Below are 27,977 nucleotides of genomic sequence, written 5' to 3'. Positions count from 1 at the left end.
AATAAGTACGACTCTATTAAAAGGTATTTTTTTGTTTAAAAAAAAATCACAGAAAAGATGGATACTACATTTGTACCACATATATTTAAATTATTCTTAATAATACTAAAAAAAACCATGTAAACAGAATAAAAACAAAAGCTTCAAAATATTTTCCTGTGGTGGTCTGTTAAAAACCTTGCTAGAAATAGCATTACCCTTTCTTTTATTTAAAAAATGCTGTTGATACAGGATTGTAGGCCATCCTAATGTTATGAACATTGTTTAAAGAATACAAAATCCAACTGAGATTCACAAATGTCAGCTTTCACAGGTGCCATTTTTGAAGACATATGCAAGGTACGTTTCTGAAAGGGTGCATACATCCTTTTATTTTGAGAAAGTCACTGACAGATCAATGTTTTAGATGTGAAGGTATGAGACTTTTTTTGGGTGACTATAGGCAACTTGTTGGAACAAGTTACAGAAGTTGTTCTTCCATTAAATCGTGATTTATTTTTACTAGGAAGTATTGAAGATACAAATCCTAAATTGAAATGATCAATTTATCAATTGAAATTTTAAACTAGCATTAGCTCTAGCAAGAAAATGCATTGCAATTAATTGGAAATCGGATAAATCTTTAACGATGCCAAGGTGGCATGCTGAAATTCACAGCTGTGTTCCTTCGGGAAAAAAAAACTTTATAATTTGGGAAATAAATACTCTTATATTTTTACAAATTTGACGGCCGTACACTCAAATAATGGGATTAAATTTGCAGTGATATCCTTTTTATCCCTTTAGTCCTGCAGAATTCTCCTCAGTACGTTTATGTTAGAACTGATGAATTCTATTGCACGTCATCCCTCTCTACAATCCAAAGATTTTTTTTATTTTCTCCTTTCTTCCTATTATCTTTCTATACCTATAATTTTTAAAAAACTTTTTAAAAAATTTGTATTTCTTTTTGCTTGGCGGGAGAGGTCAGGTGGGAGACAGAGATTTGGGGGTGGGGTGAAAACCATCATGTATGTAATCAATTTGTTTTTAATTTGATATCTGTATTATAATAATTAGTTACTGCATGTATAGAATATTAAATAAAATATTTAAAAAAGAGGAAGTCACTGACACAAGTAAAACCTTGCATCTACTACAATTCTAAAACGAAGGAAAAGAATAAATGAAGTCGTGTCTCTTTGAACTCAGAATCTGAGTTACTCAGCAAATGCTGCAGGGAACAAATTGAGGTGTGACAGATCAACAGCAACCTGTAACGATCCTGAGTCTAAGGAACTGAGATTAATTTCAACCCTTCACTTTATGGGGAAAACAATCCGAGCATGTGTTTGACATCACAGGAGGTCACAGATTTCAGAGAGGACAAAGAATGCAGTTTGAAAAATGCTACTTTGTTAAACTGCATGTTTTTTTTTAAAAAAAAGGAAACAGACTGAGAAAAATCTGGTTGTTTTGTTGTTTTATATTTAAGACAGTGAAGAAGACCGCAGAGCCCACCTCACTGACAAAAGACAAAGGAGGAAGAACCCAACACCCAACCCCAACCAACCAATTTTCCCTTGCAACCGTGTCTGCCTGTCCCGCATCGGACTTGTCATCCACAAATGAGCCTGCAGCTGACGTGGACATTACCCCTCCATAAATCTTCGTCCGCGAAGCCAAGCCAAAGAAGAAAAGATTTAAGACAGTCAAAATTGAAAATCTCTCCACCAATAAATTCTGCCTTTTGGACTACTGCTGAAATAGTTTCAGGGTTGTTTTACTCTCGAAAGATAGCACTCGAGTGAATAATAACTCTGGTGAAAAGTTAAAAGTTGTATTTCCCAATAGGCATAAGTTTTTGTACTTTGGATCATGTAAATTTTCAACAGCATAACATTCTTTTGAGTTTTGCAGACTAACTTCTCCATCCTTGATGCATGCAGAATATTTGATGTACTTACTTCTCCATTCCCACTGTTGGTACGTGAAAATAATGACTTAAAACTTAGTTGATAGTGAAAAGTCTTATGCCATTCCTGGTGAAATGATCTTTCCAAGATCCTCAAAGGCATTTTACCATAAGACATAAATCACCAATGACAGTTCTTGCCTTAATTACCATTAAAATTAGTCACCAATAGTCTTGAAATACAAATGATCCAAAATTGAAGTACATGTTGAGTACCCGTTATTCGAATATCTAAAAATCAAAAAGATCCAAAATCCAAATTTTTTTTTTAGTGCCGACATGATGTCAAAAGTGGAAAAATAATTCAACATCTGACTTGCCCATGTGGGGATCTGACGCTCTTTGATTATAATAACAGTAAAAAAATTATTTGCTTCTGGCTGGGAAGATGTCAAACAGAGCTGCATTAGCTGCAGCTGAACTCTATTCTCAACATTGCGGACAGGAGCAGGGTCTGTAATTGGGGACCTGTGGCGGAGGCGGCGGCGGCAGCAGGGAGGTACTCGGGGACTGACACTGGGGAGGTGGTCGGGGTCCGGAGGCAACGGTGATGGTCGTCTCTTGTAAGCAGAGATCAAGTTTTTTTTGGTAAGTAGTGAACATTATTTCATGTGAATTTCCCACTTTCGGCATCATGTCGGTGCTCAAAAAGCCGGCCATTGTTTGTTGTTGCTGTTAATAACTGCTGATACAGGTCTTCTGCTGCTTTGTTCAATGGTTCCAAAATCAAAAAAACATAGCAAAGGACCTTGTCGTTCCTTCGCTCCTTTCACAGCAAGACTTAGAACTTTCTATCTTGATAGCACAGAAACTTTATTAATATAAAATGTGTTTTTTGATTAGGGAGAGATTTTGGTCTCAAAGCCCTATGGGCTCTTTCAATTTCAATCATATTTTCAAAATTAACTTCTCCCAATACTTTAGGAATCCAATCATGAAAAAAAGCAAATCACGTCTGGACCTCCTTTTCCTTCTGGAAAGCCTACTATTTTAATATTATTTCTTTGACTAAAATTCTCCAAAATATCTACTTTGTCAGAGCCCAGCTGTGAAGGCTTGCTCATATGCAAGCTATAAATGATTTAGTTGATAGAGTTTGCTAACTCATTTAAGTGAAAACACACGGCTTATATTTCAGCCATGGTCATGTTAGTGGAGGGGATTCTGAGGGACTGGATCTACACACATTTGGAAATGCAAGGGTGAATTAAGGCTAGTCAGCATGAATTTGATTCAATTTTTCCAGAGGTAATCAAGAAGATTGATGAGGTAGGGTGGCAGACAAAGCCTTTGACGAGATCCTGCATGGTAGACTGGTCTGGAAGGTAAGATCACATGGGGTCCAGAATGAATGGTTAAGTGGATACAGAATTGGCTTGAAGGTAGAACTCAGAGGATAGTTCCTCAGATTGGAGTTCTGTGACCAGTGGAGTGACACAGGGATTTATATATGGTGCAATGTGATTTGTCATCTTGACCGTACAGTAAGCATGGTCAGCAAGTTTGCAGATAACACCAAAATGTGATATAGTGGACAATTAAGAAAGCTATCTGATATTACAACAGGATTTAGTGAATTAGCAAAATAAACCAAGAATAGAATTTGTGGGGTAGAATAGTGTGGGATGTTGCATTTTTGTTGGGTAAATAAGGCAGGACTTTCACAGAGCAAGTAGTGCACTGGAAAGTGCTAGGGAGAGGACTCAAGGGTACAGGTACATAATTTCATGAAAGTGGCAGCAAAGATAGATTGGTAAAGAAGGCATTTGACATACTTGCATCTTTTGGCATTGGTTAGAGCACTGAGGTCAGAGATAGGGACGTCTTATCACAACCAGATAGAACATTGCATTCTGTGCGATTCTGATCACTCAGCTTTAGAGAAGAAATTAACCTTTGAAGGGTGCAGGAAGAAAAAAAAAAAAAATCACAAAAATGTTATTAGGACTGGTAGGTTTAAATCACAAGGAGTGGCCTGCAGCTGGTTGGGGGGGGGGGGGGCAGGGGCGAGAAGAGAATCCCCCCTCCAAAAAAAAAAATCACAGAAATAGGTAACTAGTCTTTTTCCCAGGGCAATGGAATTTAAAACTAAAAGGCATAGGTTTAAAGTGAGAGGTATAGATTGTGGCCAGAGAGCCATCTTTTTCTTTCAGGGAGTGGTGTGGATATGGAACAAGGTGCCAGTGGAAGAGGTAGAAGTGGGGACAATTTAAGATTCTTTTATGGTCATGAAATAAAACAGGGGTAATATTACACAACATTGCCTTTGGTCTGCCATCAGGCAAAGATTCGTCATCAGCAGAAATTGTTGGCACCCCTTACAGTCAGAGAAAGAGAAGCAAAAGAGAGTCCTTTCAGAGTCACTGAATGTCTGTAAATTTGCCTCTGCAGCCACTTAATTCCATTGGCAACCCGAGCTCCAGATCTAAACCTTTGACCCAATCAGAAAATCTTCAGCATCCTCGGCACCCTCTCACATCCGAGTTCCGGTACTTGGTATTTCTTCAGCCAGTCTCCAGCTGTCCACAGCCTGGTGTAAGTTCTTTGACTGCAGTCATCACCAGCCCACAGACTGCGTGTGTTCCTTTCCCTGAGTCACCTGCATGTTCTTCAGTTGCAGAGACACGCACTAGTTCACCGCCACAGTCACAGGATTTTAAAAGAAAACATTGTCTGCTCCTTTAACAGGCTGTTTAAAGCCTGAATGGAGCCGTCAGTAGTTGGACTGGGTGGTAGAATCTTGTGGAAGAGCGTTGTGCCTCCGCTCCCCTCTCTCCCAGGGTCCATACCAGTGCTCCCATTGCAGCAGCTCCACTTTTAAAAAAAAATATTTTGATACATTTTCACATAGAAAGAGTGCAGGGGTGGCCAACCTCTTCGGCCCACAAGTCTGTGCTGCCCAATTAACACAAATTTAGGCCAGCACAGTTGGCGTAGCAGTTAGCGCAATGCCTTTGGAGCACCAGCAATCAGGACCAGGGTTAAAATCCCACACTGTCTGTAAGGAGTTTATCTGCATTTAGGTTAATTGGATGGCATTGACTTGTGGGCCAGAAAAGCCCATTAACGTGCTGCAAGTCTAAATTTAAATTTTAAATTTAACCTGTACCCCAGGACGTATTTGTGGGCCAAAATGACCTGTTACCGTGATGCAAGTCTAAATTTAAAAAATCCAAAGGTTGGGCACTCCTGGATTAGAGCCAAGCTTGGGTAGATAACTGGTTAGTATAAACAAGTTGGTCCGAATGGCTTGCTTTCATATTGTAAAGCTTTACAACTCCATTCAGTGATAATATTTTAATCTTTTGCTACATGTATGTCTTACAGTCAGTCAATTTTAAGTTCTGTATTTAAAGATTTAAAAAAAATCATCTACTGTAATGGCTTTTAAAATCCTCCATTATTTGGCAGGCTGGATTATAAAATGTAAAATTAGTGAGTAGCATGATGAAGTTTCCAAGGTAACAATGAGCAGGTTAATTATGTTGCATGCACTCTTAAGGGGAAATATATTTCTTTACTTATTCAATGCTCGATTACTAAAAATTATAGTAAAAAGTGCAAGGGAGATGGGAGCATATTTGCATTCATTAAAATTAAGCAAAAGTTTTCTAAAGTTTTACTCCACAAAATGAATATATTCAAATGTAATGAAAACAATACAAATCTTGCCTTAGACGAAGAGATAATGGAGTTGATTCTACATTGTAGAAACTGAGACTGAATTAAAAAATTTTTTTTAATGATTCAGCACAGTCGTCGGCCCTTCTGGCCCATGAAATCCGTGCCACCCAATTAACCTACCAACCCCATACATTTGAGAGTGGAGGACAGAGGAGCACCCGGAGAAAACCCATGCAGCTCACGGGGAGAACGCACAAACTCATTACAGGCAGCTCTGGATTGGAACCCAGGTCGCTAGTGCTGTGATAGGTTTGCACTAAGCATGCTGCCATACTATCCATAGAGCCTGCGCATCAAAATGCTAATATCTTTAATGCATAATTTTTTTTAAAAAAAGCAAAGACACAAAGCACTAAAGCAAGATATTTGTCACTGTGATTGCCACTACACCATTCACCATCCCAATATGACAGTTAATTAAAGAATAGAAGTTTATGACACTAATTGGAAGTGCAAAAACTCTTTAGTCTATCATAAATTTTGAAGTCGCAAGGATTGTAATGTTTCTATTCATCAACATGAATATTTCATTTTTGTTTTAAATCATTTAGGTGTCTGATCACTTTCTGCGGCAAAGAGCCATCATTTATTTTCTTTGGCCATTTTCTTTTTAGGGAGTAGAATTAACATTCCATGGAAGTGTAATAACATAGTTAGGGACTCATAATATTAATATGACACTCATTTAGATAAAGGTTCCCAATCATCAATGAAGTGTTAATAGTCCAAGACAAGACGCCACCTCGCAGCTAAGCTTATGTACACAATATGCAAAGGTTACCTTCCAACAATACAGCATGCTGAATTAAAATCTGACAAGCCAAATAGATTTTCACTCTAGAGAAAAAAAATGATTTAACTTTTAATTTTAATGAGTTGGATGTTTAAATTTAGGCAATTTGATTAATGTGGCAGAATTTGCAAAAATGCAATATTGCACAAACAGATGATTGATTGTAATTGTTGCAATTCATTGTAACATTAAACTTCTGCTGATGCCTTAATTAATCCAACTAGTTCTAACTTTATTATTGCCCCAAATATAAATCTCCAACATTCAATATAGGATGGTATAGAATGGCAAAATAATACATCAATACAATCACAGCAGAACTGTCTGAACAATCCAGATATTTTAGTTTTACACAAACTAAAAGCAAAACTGGCACTGTTGCAATTGCACTCAAATGAGCAAGATTGTCATAATATTTAAAAAGTTTTCCTTTATTAATATTTTGATGCTATTTCTAAGCAATATCCTCTGTTACAGTAAACACTGTGGGTAATTACTTTTTGTGCCAGTTACTGCAGGATTGACGGACTTGATGGTATCTCTCTCAAATACTATTCCTCTGTAGCCAGTTAAATTGGATTACGCTGATTAACTCAGTCATAAGGCCCTTTCATACTAGGACTCCACCTGGCATGACATTCATGTTGAGCAGCGCCTCGTAGCACCCTCCGGAGGTGGGGCAACTGGTGCCATACTGCCACCCATCATAAATATACAGCAGAGCAATGACTGTCTTCCCTACCCATAACCCACCATATAGCTGGGACCACTGTGTTTCCCAGATCAGTTCCAGCTGCATGGGAGATTATGGGTAGGGAAGACAGCCATTGCTCTGCTGTGTTTTGAGCCACAGAGAGCAGCCCCAAAGGCTGAAGCAGCCCAGTGAGGTGTCAAAGCAGTTAGCAGGGCTGTCACAGCTTGCACTGGCTGCCCCCTGACGGACCCCACCGGCCGTCCCCGCCCTGAGGGGGTCATGGAGGGAGAGGAGAGATAGGTTGCTGGTTGATGGTGTCATCATGCACTTGCAGTGGCTGTACATTCATGTAAGGCAGTGGAGCGCAACACTCCGCTGATTATCCTTCCCCAAGTGGGATTATAGTCGGCGCCTTGGTGCTGGTCATGGTGCATTCAAAGAGGTAGGTCTCCCACTGTAAGTGCAGAGAATCTCCGCCTTTACTGTCTGGCTTTTTCACAGCATGAAAGGACCTATATCCAAGAATCCAGCTATGCTCCCTGTTGTGCTTTTCAGCTCCAAGCAATCTCACAGTCACTTCATTTCAAGACAAAGCCTTATTGTTTTCACATCCAAATCAGAAACTCAGAGTTCTAGAATCAGCGCTGGATTTGCATATGGGCTGAGCAGGCTGCAGCTCAGAGACTCGTAATCTAGGGAGCCCTTGGGCTCCTGCCAAAAAAAATTAAAAATTTACCATAATATTTATTTCCTTTGTAATGATAAAAATCAGGGGCCAAAATATCTACGCCAAAATAACTTGAAAGCACAAGTCCAAAATTCAGGAACACATTGAAGGGAGTGTCAAACACACCCGCCCTTGATTTTACTATCTAGGCCCAGTTGTTTTGTTACATTAAACACTCATGTTTAACAGTTACACAAGTTTTCCCACAGGATTTTCCCGCATGGCCAATTCTCAATTTGCGGGAATTCTGAATTTTTTTGCAGTATTACCACAGTCGAGACTGTTGGTGAGAGCTTTGAGATTACTGTCTATCATTATGTCAAGTGTTTTAAGAACAAGTGAGGATTCTTATTTAACATTGTGAATCACAATAATATTTAATTTACAGTCAACAATGCCTTAAGATCGATTTCTGATCTGCATAGAAAATGATAAATTGCAACTTGCTGATTTTAATGATATCATTGATAAGTTTGCATCCAAAAAAGATCAAAAGAAACTGTTCTGACTTTGTAATGTTGAAACATAGTTTTGAATGTTTTGTCTGAAAGTCATCATTAATGCCATACTTTTGTAAACTTATTAAAGGTTATAAATTTATAAACAATCTTTTTATCAATACTAAAATTTCAGTAATATTCTACCTTCATTGGGTAGATAAAGAAGAGAACGAGGTTTTGTTTCTCATGATCAGACACCATTAAGTTTGGGCCTCCCAACGTCTCCTAGACCAGGGCCTCCAGTTGCATTAATCCAGCACTGTTAGAGTTGCATTATCTTGTGTCATTTCTCCTCTGCATCATATGCCTGCTGTCATGACATCTACTCTGAGATGACTTGCAATTTCTTGCAATAAAATATTGCAAGATGAAAACGAGCAACACAATTAAATACAACATATGTGAAGACAATGTTTAACACCTTACCTGACCTGGGTGGAGTTCCTCTCGAGTTACATCCTCAGACAGCTGCAGATTGTTTAGGTTACTATGTTCCATTGAATTTTGAGCAAAGCTTCCAACTTCTAACCTCTATTATTTATTACTTTAATCTTGTACATTTCTGCCTAGGATCTTCATTTCTGCTTTCAGCTTTCATTATTTGGACAGCACTTTGATGCTCTCCTGACTACTTCCAATCTGCCAAACACGATAAACTTCAGCCCATCAAGATACCTTCAATGAACCCAAGATTCAGAAATACAAAAATTGAATATTCTTTTATTGTCATATAATAACAGATTAATATTACCCAAACTTGCATTTTGTCTACCACAAGATTCACCATTAGTATAAATTGCCTGGTGTTCTTTACAGTCAGAGAAAGAGAAGCAAAAGAGAGTCCCTTTAAAGTCATGAGTGTCCGTGGATTTCTCTCCAATGCTTCTGAGGCCTCTGCAGCCACACAGACTTCAGCCCAAACCATGGGTAACCCAAGCAGCAGATTCGAACCTCTGACACGATCAGGTCGCCTTTGCAGGAGCCAAACCCGCCTTCAGAGTCCGAGCATCTCAGGAGCCAAATCCGCCTTCTGATTCCTCTCATCCTGGTTCCAATACTTAGTACCCCTACAGCAGCTGACAGCCTTGTGACCTTTGACCATAAGTTATCACCAGCCTGCAGCCAATGTGGGTTCCTCACCTTGAGCTGCCAACAGCCCACAGCCTGTGTTTTACAGCCACTGAGCTTCTCATTCGTCTGCTGCTATGGTTACCTGTTCCATAGGGTCATCTCCTCTGCTTCTCCACGTCAAACAGGGGTGCTCTCTCCATTTTTTGGTGTCCTGTACCAGATGTCTGCTTTCCTGGAGTCTGCAATCCATTCAGGCTGCTGCCATGCACAGGCACTGCTATCTTCGCCCCAGACTGCATAATTGCAGGATTTTAAAAATAAAACACCATTGGCTCCTTTAATAGGTCATTTAAAGCCTGTGTGGGGCTGTCAGTAGTTGGGCTGGATGGTAGGACCCTGCAGAGGGGCACTCTGCCTCTTTCCGCTCTCCATAGGTCCACACCAGCACCAGGGCTGTGCCTTCCTATATATCAAGTCTCACTCATTGATTCAATTATTTCTTTTTAGCTTCAGTAAATTACAAGCATTGTGTTTAAACCTGAAATCTCCACCTGTTCCATCTCTTCTCCCTCAACATCCCCATCTTCCCTTCACTCATCAAACATCTAGATGAGAAGACGATAATACTAAATGTAAAATCTCTTCAATGTGAACCAGTCAATATGAACTGCAGCATCTCTTCCCAGAGGCTCAAAATTAAATCATAATTTTAAGGAATCATGGACATGCTTCACAATGGACACACTTGGAAGTAGGCAGGAACAAGGATTTCCCACAAAAAAATTAAATTCAAGTGGATATATAGCATTCCCAGGAAATTAAACAAGGAAAGAAGACACAAGAGTTAATAAGATTGTTCAAGTTAAGTGGTGCATTTGTGATTCAGAAGTAGTTGCCTAATATTTCCAAATACATCTATATACACAAAAGAGAATTTTAAAACAATTTACCCAGCAGACAACAATTATCCATGTGATTTATCTTCCAAAATCATTCTATTCTCCACAGTCTAATTTTAAACATTATTCTGAAAGATTGGGAACAACACATCAGAAACTGGAAGGTTATTATACAAGTTCATTGTCATCAGATTCTCAATATCAATATACAACTCAATGAAACAGTGCATGGTCTGGACCATAGTACACGTTCTCACTCTCTCTCCATCCTACACATAAATGACATGCATGCATAGTGATCCAAAATAAATAGAATTTACGGGTGCTACAAGCCCAGAGGACCCCAAAACCCAGCAGCAACAGAAATTCACCAAGACAAATGGTTACTTAAACAAAAGTTGCTTTTAATCATTGTTAAACATGAAAACAGGGTCAAACTCTAACTTATTACTAATAACTTAACTAACCTAACTTAACCATCCCCCCCTCTAATTCTAGGGGCATGTGTATGTAACGTGTGTGTAAGTTGAGGAAAGTTCTAATTCACAGTCCAATCTCACTTCTCATTCCTCCACGTTCACTGGTTGTAGGCAATTTTTATATTGTGCACCAGGTTTTGGTACTCGAAAGGTAAATGGTTACCGCTCAGGAAGGATCTTGTTGGTTTTCAGAGAGAGATTTATTGTTCACTGGATATGAAGAAACTTGCACTATCAGTGTTTCCCAGATGATAACCTCTTTCTTTCAGGTCACCACAGAGTTCCGTTTTGTTTCTCTTATTTCAAGTGAAACATTAGGCAGCCAGTCCTCTCCTCTTGAATGGGCCACAAGGGCTTTGACCAGGCTGAACTAAGCACTCACAAGCCATCTTCCAAATGGGGTTTTTCCACAATCTTGCCAGCTTGTCATGTTCCAGTCCCAGCTATTGCTGCTGAATTGTAGCACTGTAGAAATTAATTTTCTCTCTCTCTCTCTCTGCCTCTATCCGTCTCTCTGAGAAAAACCCGTTTGACTCTCTCTGCTTGAAAAATCCACATGACCCTCTTAGAACAGCAAACTGCACTCAGACAGCCTGTGGCTCTGAACCCAATCCTCTGAATTCTTTCATCGGTTGCTTTTCAAAACAACGATCCATTAGTGAAGTATCCATAGGCACTTGCCAAAGCTTTTGCAAAGGCACTTGGAGCTTGTATGTCTGACTTAAGCAGACCTCCAGTATTTTAAATGAGATCTGTTCTGAAGTGTTTGTATGTGACCTACACTAAAAAAAACCTGCCACAATTTATCTCCTTTAAAACATATCTCTTTTCTTTGGCTTGGCTTCGCGGACGAAGATTTATGGAGGGGTAATGTCCACGTCAGCTGCAGGCTCGTTTATGGCTGACAAGTCCGATGCGGGACAGGCAGACACGGTTGCAGCGGTTGCAAGAGAAAATTGGTTGGTTGGGGTTGGATATTGGGTTTTTCCTCCTTTGTCTTTTGACAGTGAGGTGGGCTCTGCGGTCTTCTTCAAAGGAGGTTGCTGCCCGCCGAACTGTGAGGCACCAAGATGCACGGTTTGAGGCGATATCAGCCCACTGGCAGTGGTCAATGTGGCAGGCACCAAGAGATTTCTTTAGGCAGTCTTTGTACCTCTTCTTTGTGCACCTCTGTCTTGGTGGCCAGTTGAGAGCTCGCCATATAACACGATCTTGGGAAGGCAATGATCCTCCATTTGGAGAAGTGACCTACCCAGAAGGGGGGGGAAGAGAAGCTTGATTGTCACAGCATTAATCTCAGGTGAATCCATGTCTGAGTCCAGAAAGACATCTGGGCTTGTCGGGGTCACCACTGTGGCACTCTGCGTAGCTGAGGGAAGCACAGCCACCATGTTGAGGGTTGTTAATGACTGTTTATTTGAATTTAGTGCGTGCCCTTTTAAGGGCAGCGCTGGCTCAGTCACCATGTGTATGGTGACATCATAATCGCTGCCCGAGGCGCATGCTGGCTCAGTCACCATGTGTATGGTGACATCATAATCGCTGCCCGAGGCGCATGCTGGCTCAGTCACCATGTGTATGGTGACATCATAATCGCTGCCCGAGGCGCGTGCTGAGAGGAAGGTTTGAGTCAGGAAGAACCCCTGATGGCGCCATCTTCCCATGGCTGCCCCACCACATGGCGTTACACACGGGGCCGGTTCACCACGAGAGAGTGCGCCGCCACAATGTCTTCTATATGTATGGCGTAGAGGGGCTATTAGGCACACACAGAAACAACAAAAGTTATGCAATGTGTGTCTTGTGGACACTGGAGTTGGCGCCTCCCCAGAGGTTGGTTGAATACACCAGGTTCATCACAAATTCCAAGGTATCCATTATCTTGCAGCAAGGCTCATCCCCTAGTATTTTTTTTTCCATTTGCTTAAAACTGCCAATCTCACCCTCATTATAATAATGTTAGGTGCTTTAACCTAATAGTACATCTAACATTTTACTGCATACTGCCCTACCGCTTCTCACTAACCCATGCACATTATTATACCATCCCAACTTTCACATGGTTAAATGCATGAGCAATTCTCATTCTACCCTACTGAACACCACCATCCAACAGCATCACTTCCAGTGAACCTCCAACACAGGTCGACTGTGTTCAGACTCAACACGAGTACCTGAACACCACTTTATTCTGTACTAATGCTTCATTCACCAATTACTCTTTCCATAGAACTTCTGACCCTCCTCTTCTGCAGGCCTGATCATTCTTACCCCCTTCCACTGTTCAATTTCTTACATTACTGCAATGATGACATTTCAAAAAACACTGAGCTATCGAGAGATTGCGAAAGACACGACATAAAAAAAAAAATCACATCAGTAGGGTTTCAATTAATTTTTTTTTGAAATGTTAATTCTGATGTTCTAGCAACATGTGCAACTTGACAAAGACTTCCAATTCTTAATCCTGATGTTGGAAACCTGAAATAATTTCTTTTTTCATTTAATTTCTGCCTTTCATACTTGCTCTTGCGACATTAAAATTATGTTTTCACTTTTAAAGATGGATTTGGAGTTTGGTATTACCTGGACATTTACACCAAGCTCATTTACACTGAATCGTTGAAAATCATCCAAAACACACATCCAAAAGGGAAAAAAATGTGGTGTGAGATGGATGATACAGCATTCTGGGCTGAATGTCAGAACTGCCTTGAAACAGGAGACTCGTCCAAACTTGCTGGTCACTGTTCAGTTTTTGGCAACTCCACTCTGGCCATGCATTCCTCAGAGTTCAGCAGTGGAGTGTAACCTGTCCTTGTTCCCCTTGGACTGGATTCTGCATCACTTTAAACATGAAGCAAAATTGAATCTGCTCATTTTAGTGAAGGAGAAGCCAGAATAATAAATAATGCACTTTTAAAAATTAATTTAAAAATTAATTTGGTATAGCTAGTGTTAGGTCTGCTTTGTTCATGAATGAGTGAGACAAACACCAGACTGAGTCGAAATCAGGGTTCTTTGTTCTTTATTACCGGATTGTAACACTTGCAACTAACCATGTTAGTCGGAGAATGCATTCTGCCGTTATCAGCAAAATGGTGATTTTTTATACCCTTGGATACGTGCTTAGAACATCATCATATCATTACTTGTCCAATGACTAAAACTGTTGCTATCCTTTCCCTGCTAGCTTCCTGCCTCTCAATCCATCAATGTCTCTCTTATCTTGTAAGTACAAGGATGCATTCACATCTTGTTACAGCCCTGTACAGGGTAACTCCTTACACATTCCCATCTCATGATGTTTTACCTTACAATAGATGACCAGAACTGTACAAAATGCTCCAAGTACAGTGTACTTTTAGATAATTTTAGATAAGCATTTCATTATTAAAATATTAATCTATTTTAATCCTTTAGAATCAGAATTTAGTGCCATGAAGATGGAATTAAATTTGATGTTTTGTGGTAGTTTCAATTATTTTTCAAAATAGCTTCTTTCCCACCGCTATCAGATTCCTGAAAAATCATGAACCGAAGACACTGCATTACTTTTCCTGAATTATTATTGTTTTTTTTTTATATATAGTAATGTCATAAGATAGTTATAATGTTATGTTTGCACTGACAATTTCATGACTTGTTCATAACAATAAATCCTGATTCTGAAAATGATTGCCATAAAAGTTACATTCAATTGAATAAAGATTTACTCAATAATTTTACAAAATTCTACTGGTAACCGAGGTAACAATTGACAGCTTCTGTGTGATATCACAGGTCTTTCTCATTTCTGATCTTATCTATTCACAGAAGCATTAAATTCCAGCAATTGAAGGCAACAGGAGCCATCCTTCAATTAAATCACTGAGTTGTATGAAATTCCCAGACCAGCGCAGAGATTCAAAATTTGGCACGTCACAAGTCAGATGAAAAATAACTTGGCTTGTTCATGGACTTGCTATTCTAATAGGAGCAACCACCTCTTGGGATAATAATAATAATTATAATAGATGGGCAAGATTATAGTTTTATGGCATAACCCACAGGGAGCGTTGGAAAGAACAGTTGCAGTATCAATACAAAAACCTCCCGGATTTTCCTTCCAGGGTAGTTAATTGCATCAGCATCAATCATTTCTGGAAGGAATTCTATAATCCTCCCCTGCTCTACCTATGAAAAATAAATTCCCAGGCAAGAAAGCTAAAATCAGAGTCATTGCATTCTCATAGTCTTATTTCTAATCAATTAATAATAATGTTACCCGAATTACCAGTTCATCCAATTTTAAGAGCACAGAATACAGTGGACAAGGTTCAGCAAGTGCACGTGAACCTCTGCAAAGAGAAAACAGCACATGGAGAGTGTTTGATGGTTCTGGCTCTATAAACGCTGGAGTTTAGAAGGCTGGGGGTGGGGGAAGGGAGGTAAAGGCCTCATTGAAACCAACTGAATATTGAAAGGGCTAGCTAGATAAAGTGTGGAGAAAATGTTTCCAGTAGTGAGAGAACGTGGGACCAGAGGGCACAGCCCCAGAATAGACATCCCTTTGGTACAGAGGTGGGCAACCTTTTTTAAAAAAAAAATCACATTCTACCTTAAGTGTTCCCTATGCCATAGGTGCTGTGATTAGTAAGTGATTGCTTAAGGTGGTATGTTAGTGGAAAGATATATTTGAAAACCAGTTTTAATCATTGTTAATCGATCATTATGTGCACTGACCGGTTTTATCTCTCCAAAGGCAACAGGTCAATGATAATTTTTCTCAAGGGTAAAATATTTCAGTGACAATTGGATCTAGGGCAGTGGATCTCAACCTTCCCTTCCTGCTCCCATACCACCTTAAACAATCCCACAGAGCGCTTATGGCAAAGGGAATACTTTTGGTGGAATGCGAGTTTTTTTTTTTTAAATAAAAGGTTGCCCACCCCTGCTTTAGAACAAAGTTGAGGAGAAATTTATTCAGCCAGATGTTAGTAAATCTGTGGAATTAGAGGAGGCTCTGCATGCCAAGTCATTGGGTATATGTAACGAGCAGGTGGAGATTCTTGATTAGCAAGGGTATCAAAGGTTATGGTGAGAAGACAGGAGAATGGGGTAGAAAGGAAACGTACATCAGCCATGATTTCAATGGTCAAGCAGGCTTGATGGGCTGAATGGCCTGATTCTGCTCATGGCATCACTGCATTCAGTGCTCCCGATGAAGTGCACACAACCAAGCACACACGAGGTGACCGATCTGCTGATCATCTGAAATTAGTCTACAATAGCCATTCCAAGCTCCCAGTTCTCCACGTGCAAATTGGAGGATAAAACTTTTATTCTGGAGATACAAAGGAGTCAGCAGATGCTGGAATCTAAAGTCAAACACAATTTTCTAAAGGAATTGAGAGTCAAGCTGCATCAGTGGGGTGAAAAAAATGATGGATGTTTCATCATAAAGCTCAATCGAGCTGCCCAGTAGCATTCACATCTACAGATATGAAATGCTTTGATAGGTTGGTCATGGCCAAAATTAACAGATACCTCAATAAAGGGCTGGATCCACTGTAATTTGCTTACTGTCACAATGGCCCCAGAGCAGACACAATATTACTGGCTCTCCATTTAGCTCAGAATCACCTAGACAACAGCAATGCGTACATACGGCAGCTCTTCATCGAATGCAGCTCAGCCTTCGACACCATAATTCCCTCAGTGCTGGTCAACAAGTTCCCCCTCTGCAACTGGATCCTTGACTTTCTCATCGGAAGACCACAGTCAGTACAAATTGGAAACGCTTCCTCCTTACTGACGATCAACACAGGCACACCTCGAGGATACATGCTTAGCCCACTGCTCTACTCACTCTAAACCCATGACTGTGTGGCTAGGAAGGATTCAAATGCTAACTGCAAATTTGCTGATGACACCACGGTTGTCGACAGAATCACGGACAGCAAAAAAGGAAGCGTACAGGAAGGAGAAAGAACAGCGCGTTGAGTGGTGTCACAACAACCACCTTGCACTCAACATTTGTTAAACCAAAGAGATGATTGTGGATTTCAGAAAGAAATCAGGAGAACATCAAGGAGTCAGCAGTGCAGAGGGTCAAGAACTTAAAAATCCTAGGTGTCAATATTTGAGGATCTGTCCTGGAGCCTCCATGTCGATGTAATCACAACGAAGGCTCGCCAGCAGCTATACTTTGTGAGGACTTTAAGGGAATTCAGTACATCACCGAACACTGACAAAAACTTCCACCGGTGTACCACGGAGAACATTCTGGCTGGTTACATCCTTGTCTGGTACGGACGTGCCTGTGCTCATGACAAGAAAAACGAGGGTTGTTAACTCGACGTGTGACATCATGGGCACCAGTCTTCACTCCATTGAGGACATCAGGAGGCAATGCCTTAAGAAAGTAGCTTTTCCCCTCAAGGAGCCCCACTAGCCAGGCCATGCTCTCTTCACTCTGCTACCATCAGGAAATAGGTACAGGAGCCTGAAGACAAGCACTCAGCAGCACAAGAACAGCTTCTTCCCATATGACATCAGATTCTTGAATGAGCAATGAGCCATACTTTGTCTTTTTCTTGCACTATTTTTATTTATTTTGTAATGCGGTTTATATTGCACTGTGTGTTGCTGCCACAAATTTCATGATTATGTTCATGCCATTAAATTCTGATTCTGATCTTGATGAAAACTTTAATTTCAGAACATTCTTTTCTCCCCCCACTGATGCTCCTTGACCAGTTGACTTCCTCCAGCAAATTGTATTTAGAAAAACCTGTGTAGTCCACACCCCAATGGCACAAATAATTCATTTTCCAATTTGAGGTAACACTACCTGTGTTCCTCTGTCTCCTTCCAATCTTGCTCCAGCTCTTTTATTTTGTTCCCTTTCCCATATCCACTCCGACATTCTACTCTCCATTTCATCCCGCTTCACCTTCTGATTTCATCCACCTTCTACCACACATTTCACCCACAGGATGCTGTCACCCACCTGGTTCCCTCTGCCTTTCATCGCTCCCCTAATGGTTTCCAATATTACATTTCTGACTTATCAGGTTCTAGCACTGGTAGCCTGTGTCTCGGCTCATTACCTATCAGCAGCGATATCTACATTCCCCTCTCCCACGTGGCTGCATTTGCCCTTTTTATCATGTGCTTTCACATCACCCACCTGCCTCTGTCTCCCAACTCCACCCTCCTACCTTGCTCACCAGTCTGTCATCCTTTTTGGCCTCCGTCCTCTTTTTACTGGCTATCTTCCCTCACAGCTCTCTGTCCTAAGCTTTGGGTTGATAAAACATCAATAGTGCAACCCTGCTACTGATTCAGCTTGTCCTGCTGTTTCTCCAGCAGATATTTTCTTTGCAGTTTCAGGTCTGTGTTGTATTAATATTCAATGCAATATTGCAATTACTTACTTATGCCCACACAAGCTCTAATGAAGCCAAATTACCCAAGTAGCTTGTATCTTTTTTTTGACACTTGCATCTTTTCAGCTGTAAATTCTTCCCTTTTGCAAATCAAACTAAGTGAATGCAGAGAAGTAGGATTAGTGTAGATGAACAAAAAGGTTGGTACAGATGTGGCGGACCTAAAGGCCCGTCTCAGACTTGACAGAGGACCTTATAACATTTAGTCCATTTATCACATTTTTTTGAAATAAGACAATAAATAAATCTTGAGCTTTGTCTCACTGCAGCATGGAGTGTGAATGACATTGCAGTCTTGACTGACACAATCATAAGTAGATATAAACCTTATACACATCTTAACCCTTTCGATGACCTTACCAGCAAGCATAGACACAGTATACCCTGCTTTATGAAACCTTTCATAAGCCAAAATGGCGTAAAGCAAAGACCCATTCACTACTATTGCACGTTATTTTCATAAAAGTGAAAACCTATTCAAATCCTTTCGTAAAAGTTAACACGGCTTTCTTTGTAAAAGTGAATTTTCGTAATTTGGAGTATTTGTAAAGCAGGGTATACCTGTACGCCATGTTCTCTTTTCCAGGACTGATTTTATACCCGACCACCAGCTGGTTTGTAGGTGTTCCTACTGAAGTCTACCATGGACCCAGTCTGGAGTATATATTATCAAAAGTTAAAATGGCCAGAGTCCAAAGGGTAATGTCATTAAAACAACAATTACAAACTTTTTAATTCAGTAAAAATCATTATTTTGATTTATCGTGGATTTTTAAAAAGTGCACTTTTTAAACAAATTTAAACAGATCACTGAAAACTAATTACATGTATAACCTTCCACTCACCTTATCTGTAAGAGTTCAGCAAAAGCTTCACTACCAGCCAAAATATAACTGATTCCAATTGAAATGCTGCAAACAAAAATTCTCAGTAAATATTTAATACAATTATCATGTTCAACTATCAAATAATTTCAAATGCTTTTTCAAGATTTGATACAATTAATTGTAGTTCGTGAATAAGATTACTAAAAGTTACTCAGCCTTGCAAAGTATGGGTCCTTCTACACTCATATTTACCAAAATGGGACATGAAAACAAGCAATAAGGTTTAAGGTGCAGAATAACTCCATTCTCTCAAGGGGCAAAGAAAGGGCATTTCAAAGCATGAACTGCCTGGGCGAATGATTTCAGGTACAGCAGTTTATTTAAAGTAATTAGAATAGCAAGTCAAGAAGTCTCCTAAAACAAAAAAAAATTGAGATCCTTTCATTATTAATACTAATATGTTCAAATATATGGCAATAAATGATTTGTCAGTCGAGAAACTAGAGACAAGAGACTGAAAAGAATAACTTTAAAGGACATTCAAAACAAAAGTACACCTGTCCAGATAGAAAGCCTACTAGATCAGAGGGAGAATCTGCTGGAGTTCTAGCCAGTCTTCTCCTTTTCTTCAGAGAGGAGGGTTGTGCCAGAGGATCAAAATTTAGAAATATAATACTCCTGCTTTTAACAATTATATAAGCCAATCATCATAACTGATAATGGGAACATTTCAAAAACAATAACCCAGATCAAAATTAATTGGTACCCTCAAAAAGTTGAATTAAAAGAGATCAACATGAATTAGTTAAATTCAATTGTTTTTCATAAATTCACTCAAGTCTGCTGAAAGAATGAAGAGGATGGTGCACAATATGTTAGGAATTTAAAAGACATTTGACAAAGTAAACCAAATGTATCTTGTGGGATGAAAGGGACAAATTCAGTACGAACATGAAATTAAGGGGAAAAGCCATGTAGTCATCGAACAGGAGAGGAAAAAAAATAAAGCGATACTGTCCTGAGTAAAGTTTCAAAATGTATAGCAGACACAAGATCAAAAATATACTGGGAATGTGCAAGATTATAATAGATTACATTTCAATACAGGTGTAGGCAGTCATAGATAAGAGGATACAAAGAGATTTCAAAGGAGAAAATCATAATCAATGGGTGCACAAATAAATTTTAAATAGTCATTAGAGATGAAAGGCCATGGAGCACATTACCTAGTCATCATCTCCTGTTCAACTCTTAACATTTTCTAGTGCAATCTAACTCAATACCATTCTTTTTATATCTTTGGTAATTACAATTTATAATTTAAAAGTTGTCATAAATCACAGTTTGGAGAGCAACCATATTAATTGTCTTATTTTCTCAATTGCAATTGTGTTCAAGTGTTTAAAACATGTGGTTGCTTAACCAGCCTGATTGGAAGCAATTCCAGATTTCCCTTCACTGTGTAAATATTCTACTGGGGCTGTCACATTCTGCATGGTAGCCAAGTGGAAATGAAGCTTAACCCTAAACTGCAGAGAAAAAAAAACACATCACGAAGCACAAATCCTGCTGGCCAAATCCGCAGTGCCACCGGTACCGAAATAACGGACACCTCAGTCCATACCAATTTATCAGATTCAACAGCCATGCAGCAAAGATATAAAGATCAGCCAAGGAATAATAATTGTTAAAAGTAGTATTTTACAGTGACATTAATACTTTCCAAGTATCCCAGATGCCATAGGGTTATGCATTTTGAATACAATTTGTGTTTAATATAGAAATAGTGGACACTAGCATATCAGGTGAAAAGAGCCACAAAAGTCGTTACGTTCAATGGGAGCTTCCAGAAATGACACATTAACATTAAAACTGATGTCTCAATTGCTGAAATATGAACATTAATCGGAAATAGATCTCTATGAGAATTTGCTTTTAATAGACTAATTATAGTTCTAGAAAGATAGTTAATTTTAAAAATTGAACCCCAACAAAGTAACAAATCAGGACAACTTTTTTGGTGCCGTGAGAAAGATAAAGCAAATTGATCTCAGTATAAAATAAACAAAATGGCTGAGGTCAGTACTCACTAGCCCCTTTTCCATTGGCGCCCTGTCCCAGGAATTTACTGGGAATTTACTGGGAAAGGGTGCAGTGGAAAAGGAACATTGTCCGAATGCCAGCATCAAATTCACACCGGGGATTAACCACCTCTACCCCACTCATATTCCCAGTGTTTGCTGATGCCGGCGTGCTGATAAAACCAGTGGAAAAGGGACAGCAAAAAGTCACCCATTTCCAGTTGAAGGTAGTATACTCTGTTCCGCGGGGATGAGTGTGTTCCGTGGAAAAGCAATTAGTGTCCCAATTAAGGGTGGCCCAGTGGAAACAGCACAAAGAACTTCCTATCTTGGGGCACTGCAGAGCCAATTAACTGGGATACCAGTGGAAAGGGGGATAATGAGATTGGTGAGAAGGGCCAAGAAATTATTTTATAATAGATATGAATCTTATCTTTGATTGATAATTTCTCTTCATTAATTAATCAGCTTCTCGGCTTAACTACAAGGCTCAGCAGAGAAACTCTGCAGTAATATTTTGAAAGGTGACCAAAAAAAAAATTCAGATTTTGTTGTATGCTTTCATCATTCTCAGCATTCTATGAAGGCAAGTTGACAAAGTACCTGATTTTGTCCCGATCTTGGCTACTTGTTGCAATCAAAATGCACACTGTGGGACCAAAATTGAAGCAGCTTCTCACAGGCAATCTCCAAAATCCTCACACAGAAGTGTACTGCGATCTAAATTACCCTTGATGAATTTGGGATTTTTGTAATTCCTGTCTAGAGCAGCCCGAGGGTTGATTACATTGTTAATCAATGGGATACCAATTGAATACAATTTTTGGTTCTGTCTTCACTAAGGAAGATGCACATAACATTCCAGAAATGCTGGATACCCAAGGGACTAGAGCAGAGGAGGAATTAACAGGAATGATCAGTCAAAAACTGTATTAGGCAAGTTGATGGCATTGAAAAATCAATAAATCCTTGGCTGCATCCTGGAATACTTTAGGAAGAACCCAGAAAGCTAGTAGGGATTTGTGATTATTTGCCATCATTTTCTAGATTCTGGATCAGTTCCTTTGGATTGGATAGGACACCACATTTTAAGAGGGGAGAGAGAAAAATCAGGGAATTCTACACCAATTAGGCTGACTTCAGTGGTGGGGAAAATATTGGGGTCAATTATTAAAGATGTCATTGCAGCACATTCGGAGGACAGGATTTGTCATGGCCAGCATGGATTTGCAAATAGGATATCATATTTGACAAATCCTCTAGAATTTTTGGAGGATGTAACTGATAGATTGGATACTGGTGAACCAGTTGATGTGGTGCATTTGGACTTTCAAAAGCCTTTTGATAAAGTCATGCACCACAAATTGGAGTGCAAAACTAGAGAACACTATAGAGATAATGCATTGACGTGGTTGGCAGGCAGACGCAGAATGTGGTGATTCAAGACGCTTTTATAACCATGTAATAAACAGATGGAATATCACACAAAGTTGCCTTTAGTCTGCCTTAAGGCAAAGTTTCTCCATCAGCAGAAGTTGCCCAGCACTTCTTACAGTCAGAGAAAGGGAAAAAAAAAAGTACCTCAGTGTCACTGAGTGTCCGTGGATTCATCTCCAGCACTCCTGCAGCTGCAGACTTCAGTCCAAACCATTGGCAACCTGAGCTTCAGCTCCAAACCTCCAACACGATCAGAAAGCATTCAATGCCATCAGCATCCTATTGCATCCCAGTTCTGATAACTGGCACCTTCAGCCAGTCTCCAGCACAGGGTTAGCACCAGAATGAGTGTTAGAGGAGGGCCTCAGGGTGGGGCACTGTCCAACAGTCATAAACTGTAAACTGCTCAGTGGGTGGGAGCTGGTGGTGACCCACTTGCCTAGCAGATGTGAACCTCCTCTGACCCTTTAACATTAGTGTGTGCCAAGCTGGATGCTACTGACGCTTGAAGCATGCTAATAACGCAGGCGGGTCTGACAGTGAGCAATGGCCGCGAGCGTATGGGGGCATATCACTTCACTAAGGAGGGGGACAATGCCACACATGTGTACGGGAGCATATCACCTCGCAAGGAGGGGCCATGCCTGCGAATGGTCCCCTTGGCACCGCTCGTGCTCCAGCAGTCCAGAGACCGGTGTGTGTCCTTTGACTGCAGTTGTCAGCAGCTTGTGTGGTTTCCTCACATCAAGTCACCCACAGGTATCTGTGTGTTCTTCAGCTGCCTTTTTAGATCGGCAGGCAGAGTACTACCACATTCAGTGTAGGAACCCGAGCTCTTTACAACATACCTAGACAAAGTTATTGAATATCTCTCTCCAAGTCTGTGGATAGCAATTTAAAAGTGAAGATTCCAAGAGGCTGCAGGATGCATCAGTCATTGACGGTTTGAATGCAGACACAGCAAGCAAGTGAAGAAAGCAGCGAAGGAAGAATTAGCTGAATTGCCCATTTCACACAGAGTCACTCCACCTCAGCGTTCCAGGAGATGGCTGGTAGTGAATAATCAATCCTGTTTCCCTCCAATCCATTCACACAATTCTCTCGCCACCTGTGCCCCTGGATAAAGCAACAAACATTCTCCCTTTTCCTCCAAGTATTAACTTTGGGTATAGTCTGTACAAATTGTTGGTACTGGGTTTCAGACTGTGAATGGTCGCAGCCTGTTCTAACCCTTAAGGTGATACTCACTCTAAATGAAATAGGAACTTGTAATAAGGGTCATATTTGGTTTGGTGGGGAATGAGATGGATGGTGTCCTGCAGCAGTCAGAAGTCATACCACCAACCCCCCAAAACACCACAGTCTTCTGCTTTATTGAAAGGGATCATTGACCATTTATGAGCTTGTTATTCACTCAATATTTCAGCCACTGTTCCATTTCACTTGGTTCATTCCAATTCTAATTTTCAACAGTCAATTCAGTTACTCCTCAACTTGGATGTAGGCTTTTCCCTCAAAGAGCATCATGATCGGGAAAAAGAGGATCAGGCGTGCACGTGAGAAGCTGCTTCTGAGCCTAGGAAGGAGGAAGAGAGTGATGGAAAGCACTGTTATACATGTCCATGCACAAGAAGCAATTCTTCCACTCATTGGTGTGTCAGCAATGTCTGCCACCAACACAACCACAACTCCAAATTCCGATGTTTAATGCCTATGGCGACAGCAGTGGCCTTGAGCATGAACTTTCAGCCTATTGATGACAATATTTGCATCATCACAATGTTTGGACATCTATTGTTGCATATACAAGATGACCAAAGTTCTCTTTATTAAATGCAAGCTGAGTATTTCACTGTTTGTTGTCAGACACATGACAGGTAAAAGGAGCATTGGGGTTGGAACCTTTACGATAGTGCCACTAAGTGTAGGCATTACATGTCAATTTTGCCACATGCCATGAGCTAGTCCCTCAATGTCTAAAGGCAGCATGGCATGCTGATCAATACTGCTCCAGTCACACCACATGCAGTCTGCTGCCCTCCACTGGGCCGATTATATTTCAGCTAAGTGTGCTCTATCACCATCACATCCTACACAAAGCCTCAAGTTTGCATCATATTACTCAATGCTCCTTGACTGTGGTCTCAGAGCGGCTGGTGAGATTCCAAATGCAGCAAATTGCTCAAAATAAACATTTATCATCATTCAAATGGCGGCAGGGTTGGGTAAAGGGTGGCACAGTCATAAACTGCTCATTTCATCCAAGGCCTGCGTGCCTGATCCATCTAAAGCCTGTGTGTCACATTCATCTAAGGGCCTCAGAGTCTCAACCATTCAAAGCCTGTGTCACCTCTATTTCAAGCCCACATGTCATCACTAAATTTCCAAAACTGAACTCCGAACTGCCTTATGAAAATTGGGCTTTGAGCTGAAGTTGCTTTGGGTAGTCCACACACACCAATATATTTGGGTACAGTTGGGGTTTAAGTTAGATAAGAGTAGATAAATTTAGTTAAGTTTAGATAAGTTAGTTAATTAGATAAAGTGTTATATTATTGTTTATAATAATTAAAAATATTATTTTAAATAAAACACCATCTGGGCTCATTTTTAAAAATCATTGCTATCTGGTACGTTACAGGAGGTTCCCATCTGCTTCAAAAGAGCATTAATTATCCCAGTACCCAAGAAGAGTAGAGTGAGCTGCCTCAATGACCATCACCCAGTAGCACTCACGTCTGCTGTGATGAAATGCTTTGAGAGGTTGGTCATGGCCAGAACTAACTCATACCCAAGTAAAGATCTGGACCCACTTCAATTTGCCTACCGTCACAATCACTCCACAGCAGATACAATATCACTAGTTCTCCACTCAGATCTGGACCTAGACAACAGTGACATATACATCCGGCGACTCTTTTTTTTGAATATTTTATTTAAGTTTTAAGAAAATACAGAATCTAGGACTCAATTAATATAATAACAATAATACATTGAATTAAAAATCAGAAAAACATTCATAAGGTCCAAAAAATAAAAATAAAAAGGAGAGGCCCTCATCTCCCAGCACCTCCTCCCCAGATTTCAGAAAGGGGACAGACAAAATATAAAATAGAAAAGTAAAAAAAACAACAGGAGCAAGGTTTGACATCTCAGAGTCACATCATTTTAAAAGTATTATATTTCTAATAAGGAGTATACCAATTGACAAATATTGAAATAAATTATACAATCTGGGAAATGCCCAGATTGGAGATTGAGTGGAGAACTAGTGATATTATTTAGTAATCTAAATAAGGTTGCCAAACTTCAAACATACTATATCTAATCTTAAGACTATAATTGATCTTCTCAAGGGGAGTAAAACTTTACACTTCCATGTTCCAACAATCAATGTGAAGTAGGGAATTGGATTTCCATATTATCGCTATACATTTCCTGGCCATTGACAAGACAATTTTAATAAATTTAGATTTACTTCAGAAGTTCACTTTTATAACTGCCAAATTCCCCAGAAGAAATAATTCCAGGTCTAGAGGGAAGTTACACCCGGCTACTCTTTATTGACTACAGCTCAGCTTTCAACCATCAACCTTTCAGTGCTGGTCAACAAGCTCCAAATCTTGGGCCTCTAAACCCCCACTCAGCAACTGGATCCTTGACATTCTCATCGGAAAGCCAGCCAGTACGAATTGGAAACAGCATCTCCTCCTCAATGACAATCAATATAGACTCAACAACTAGGTGTGCTCGACTCACTCTATACCCACAATTACGAGGCGATGCATAATTCAAAAAACCACCTTTAAAATTGCTGCTGACACCACAATTGTCGGCAGAATCACATACAGCAATGATGAAGTGCACAGGAGGGAAATAGATCAGCTAGTTGAGTGGTACCTCAACAAGAACTTTGCACTCAACATTAGGAAAACCAAGGAGCTACTTGTGGACTTCATGAGGAAATTAGGAGAACACAAACAAGCCCTCATTGAGGTGTAAGCACAGGAGAGGGTCAAGAACTTCAAATTCCTGAGGGTCAACATCTCTGAAGATCTATCCTGGGGCCTCCATGTCGATGCAATCATAAAGAAGGCTTGCCAATGGCTATACTTGGTAAAGAGTTTTGGTATGTTACCAAAGACTCTTCAAAAATTTCTACAGGTGTATCGTGGAGAGCATTCGGTTTGGTTCCATCACTGTTGGCTATGGAGGTGCCAATGCACAAGAAAGGAAAAAAAAAACCAGAAAGTTGTTAACTCAGCAAACAATATCACAGACACCAGTCTTCAGCTTATTGAAGTCACCTACAAGAGTCAGACTTAAGAGAGCAGCCTCTATCCTCAAGGTCCCCCACCTCCCTCTTCACTGCTACTATCTGGAAAAAATATAGGTGCCTGAAAACCAGGACAACTTCTTCCCCTCTGCCATCAGATTTCTGAATGGACAATGAACCACAGGCACTATGTCACTTTCTCCATTTCTCTTCCACTATTTCTTTTTAAATGCAATTTATAGCAAATATTTGCACGGTGAAAACAATTAATTTCATGACATGTTCATGACAATAAACTCTGATGCTCGTGATTGATTTCCAAAGATGTGGGAGTGAAGGGTTTAAAACTGCTGTATTGGTCAAATGAGAAAAAATATAAATGTGAAACAGGTCATTTATTAGTTACTCACACTAACTAATCTTAGCAAACAAAGATATTTTGATTGATTTTCCACGTAATGTTCAAATAACTTACAAGTACATCTTTTTCTTAATACCTTTGGTGTATATCTTGATCTTTCTTTCTTTTCTTTTTCTTTGGCTTGGCTTCGCGGACGAGGATTTATGGAGGGGTAAAGTCCATGTCAGCTGCAGGCTCGTTTGTGGCTGACAAGTCCAATGCGGGACAGGCAGACATGGTTGCAGCGGTTGCAAGGGAAAATTGGTTGGTTGGGGTTGGGTGTTGGGTTTTTCCTCCTTTGTCTTTTGTCAGTGAGGTGGGCTCTGCGGTCTTCTTCAAAGGAGGTTGCTGCCCGCCGAACTGTGAGGCGCCAAGATGCACGGTTTGAGGCGAGATCAGCCCACTGGCGGTGGTCAATGTGGCAGGCACCAAGAGATTTCTTTAGGCAGTCCTTGTACCTTTTCTTTGGTGCACCTCTGTCACGGTGGCCAGTGGAGAGTTCGCCATATAACACGATCTTGGGAAGGCGATGGTCCTCCATTCTGGAGACGTGACCTACCCAGCATCTTGATCTATGCTATGGACTAATCCCCAATACTGCTAGATATTATCATGAACTTTGACATTACTCCATGGTGTTGGTAACAGCTTTGAGGAAACATTAGTCTTTACATTTCGCAGTTACTTTCCTAACATGAAATTGAAAGTTGGGAATTTTAATT

General features: G+C 40.1%; 1 protein-coding gene across 1 annotated transcript in view; it reads right to left on the bottom strand.

Annotated features, from left to right (window-relative positions):
* The window catches only part of LOC138742472 (uncharacterized), a 250,679-nt gene that overhangs the window by 166,356 nt on the left and 56,346 nt on the right, over positions 1–27,977 (bottom strand). Inside the window, exon 7 of the mRNA XM_069896948.1 lies at positions 19,080–19,145. Coding sequence (XP_069753049.1) covers positions 19,080–19,145 — 66 coding nt within the window. The remainder of the gene's footprint in view (positions 1–19,079; positions 19,146–27,977) is intronic.

Source organism: Narcine bancroftii, chromosome 9 (assembly GCF_036971445.1).
Source record: "Narcine bancroftii isolate sNarBan1 chromosome 9, sNarBan1.hap1, whole genome shotgun sequence".
NCBI lineage: Eukaryota > Metazoa > Chordata > Chondrichthyes > Torpediniformes > Narcinidae > Narcine > Narcine bancroftii.
The sequence above is the reverse complement of the archived record's forward strand: the minus strand, read 5'-3'. Positions and strand labels throughout refer to the sequence as shown.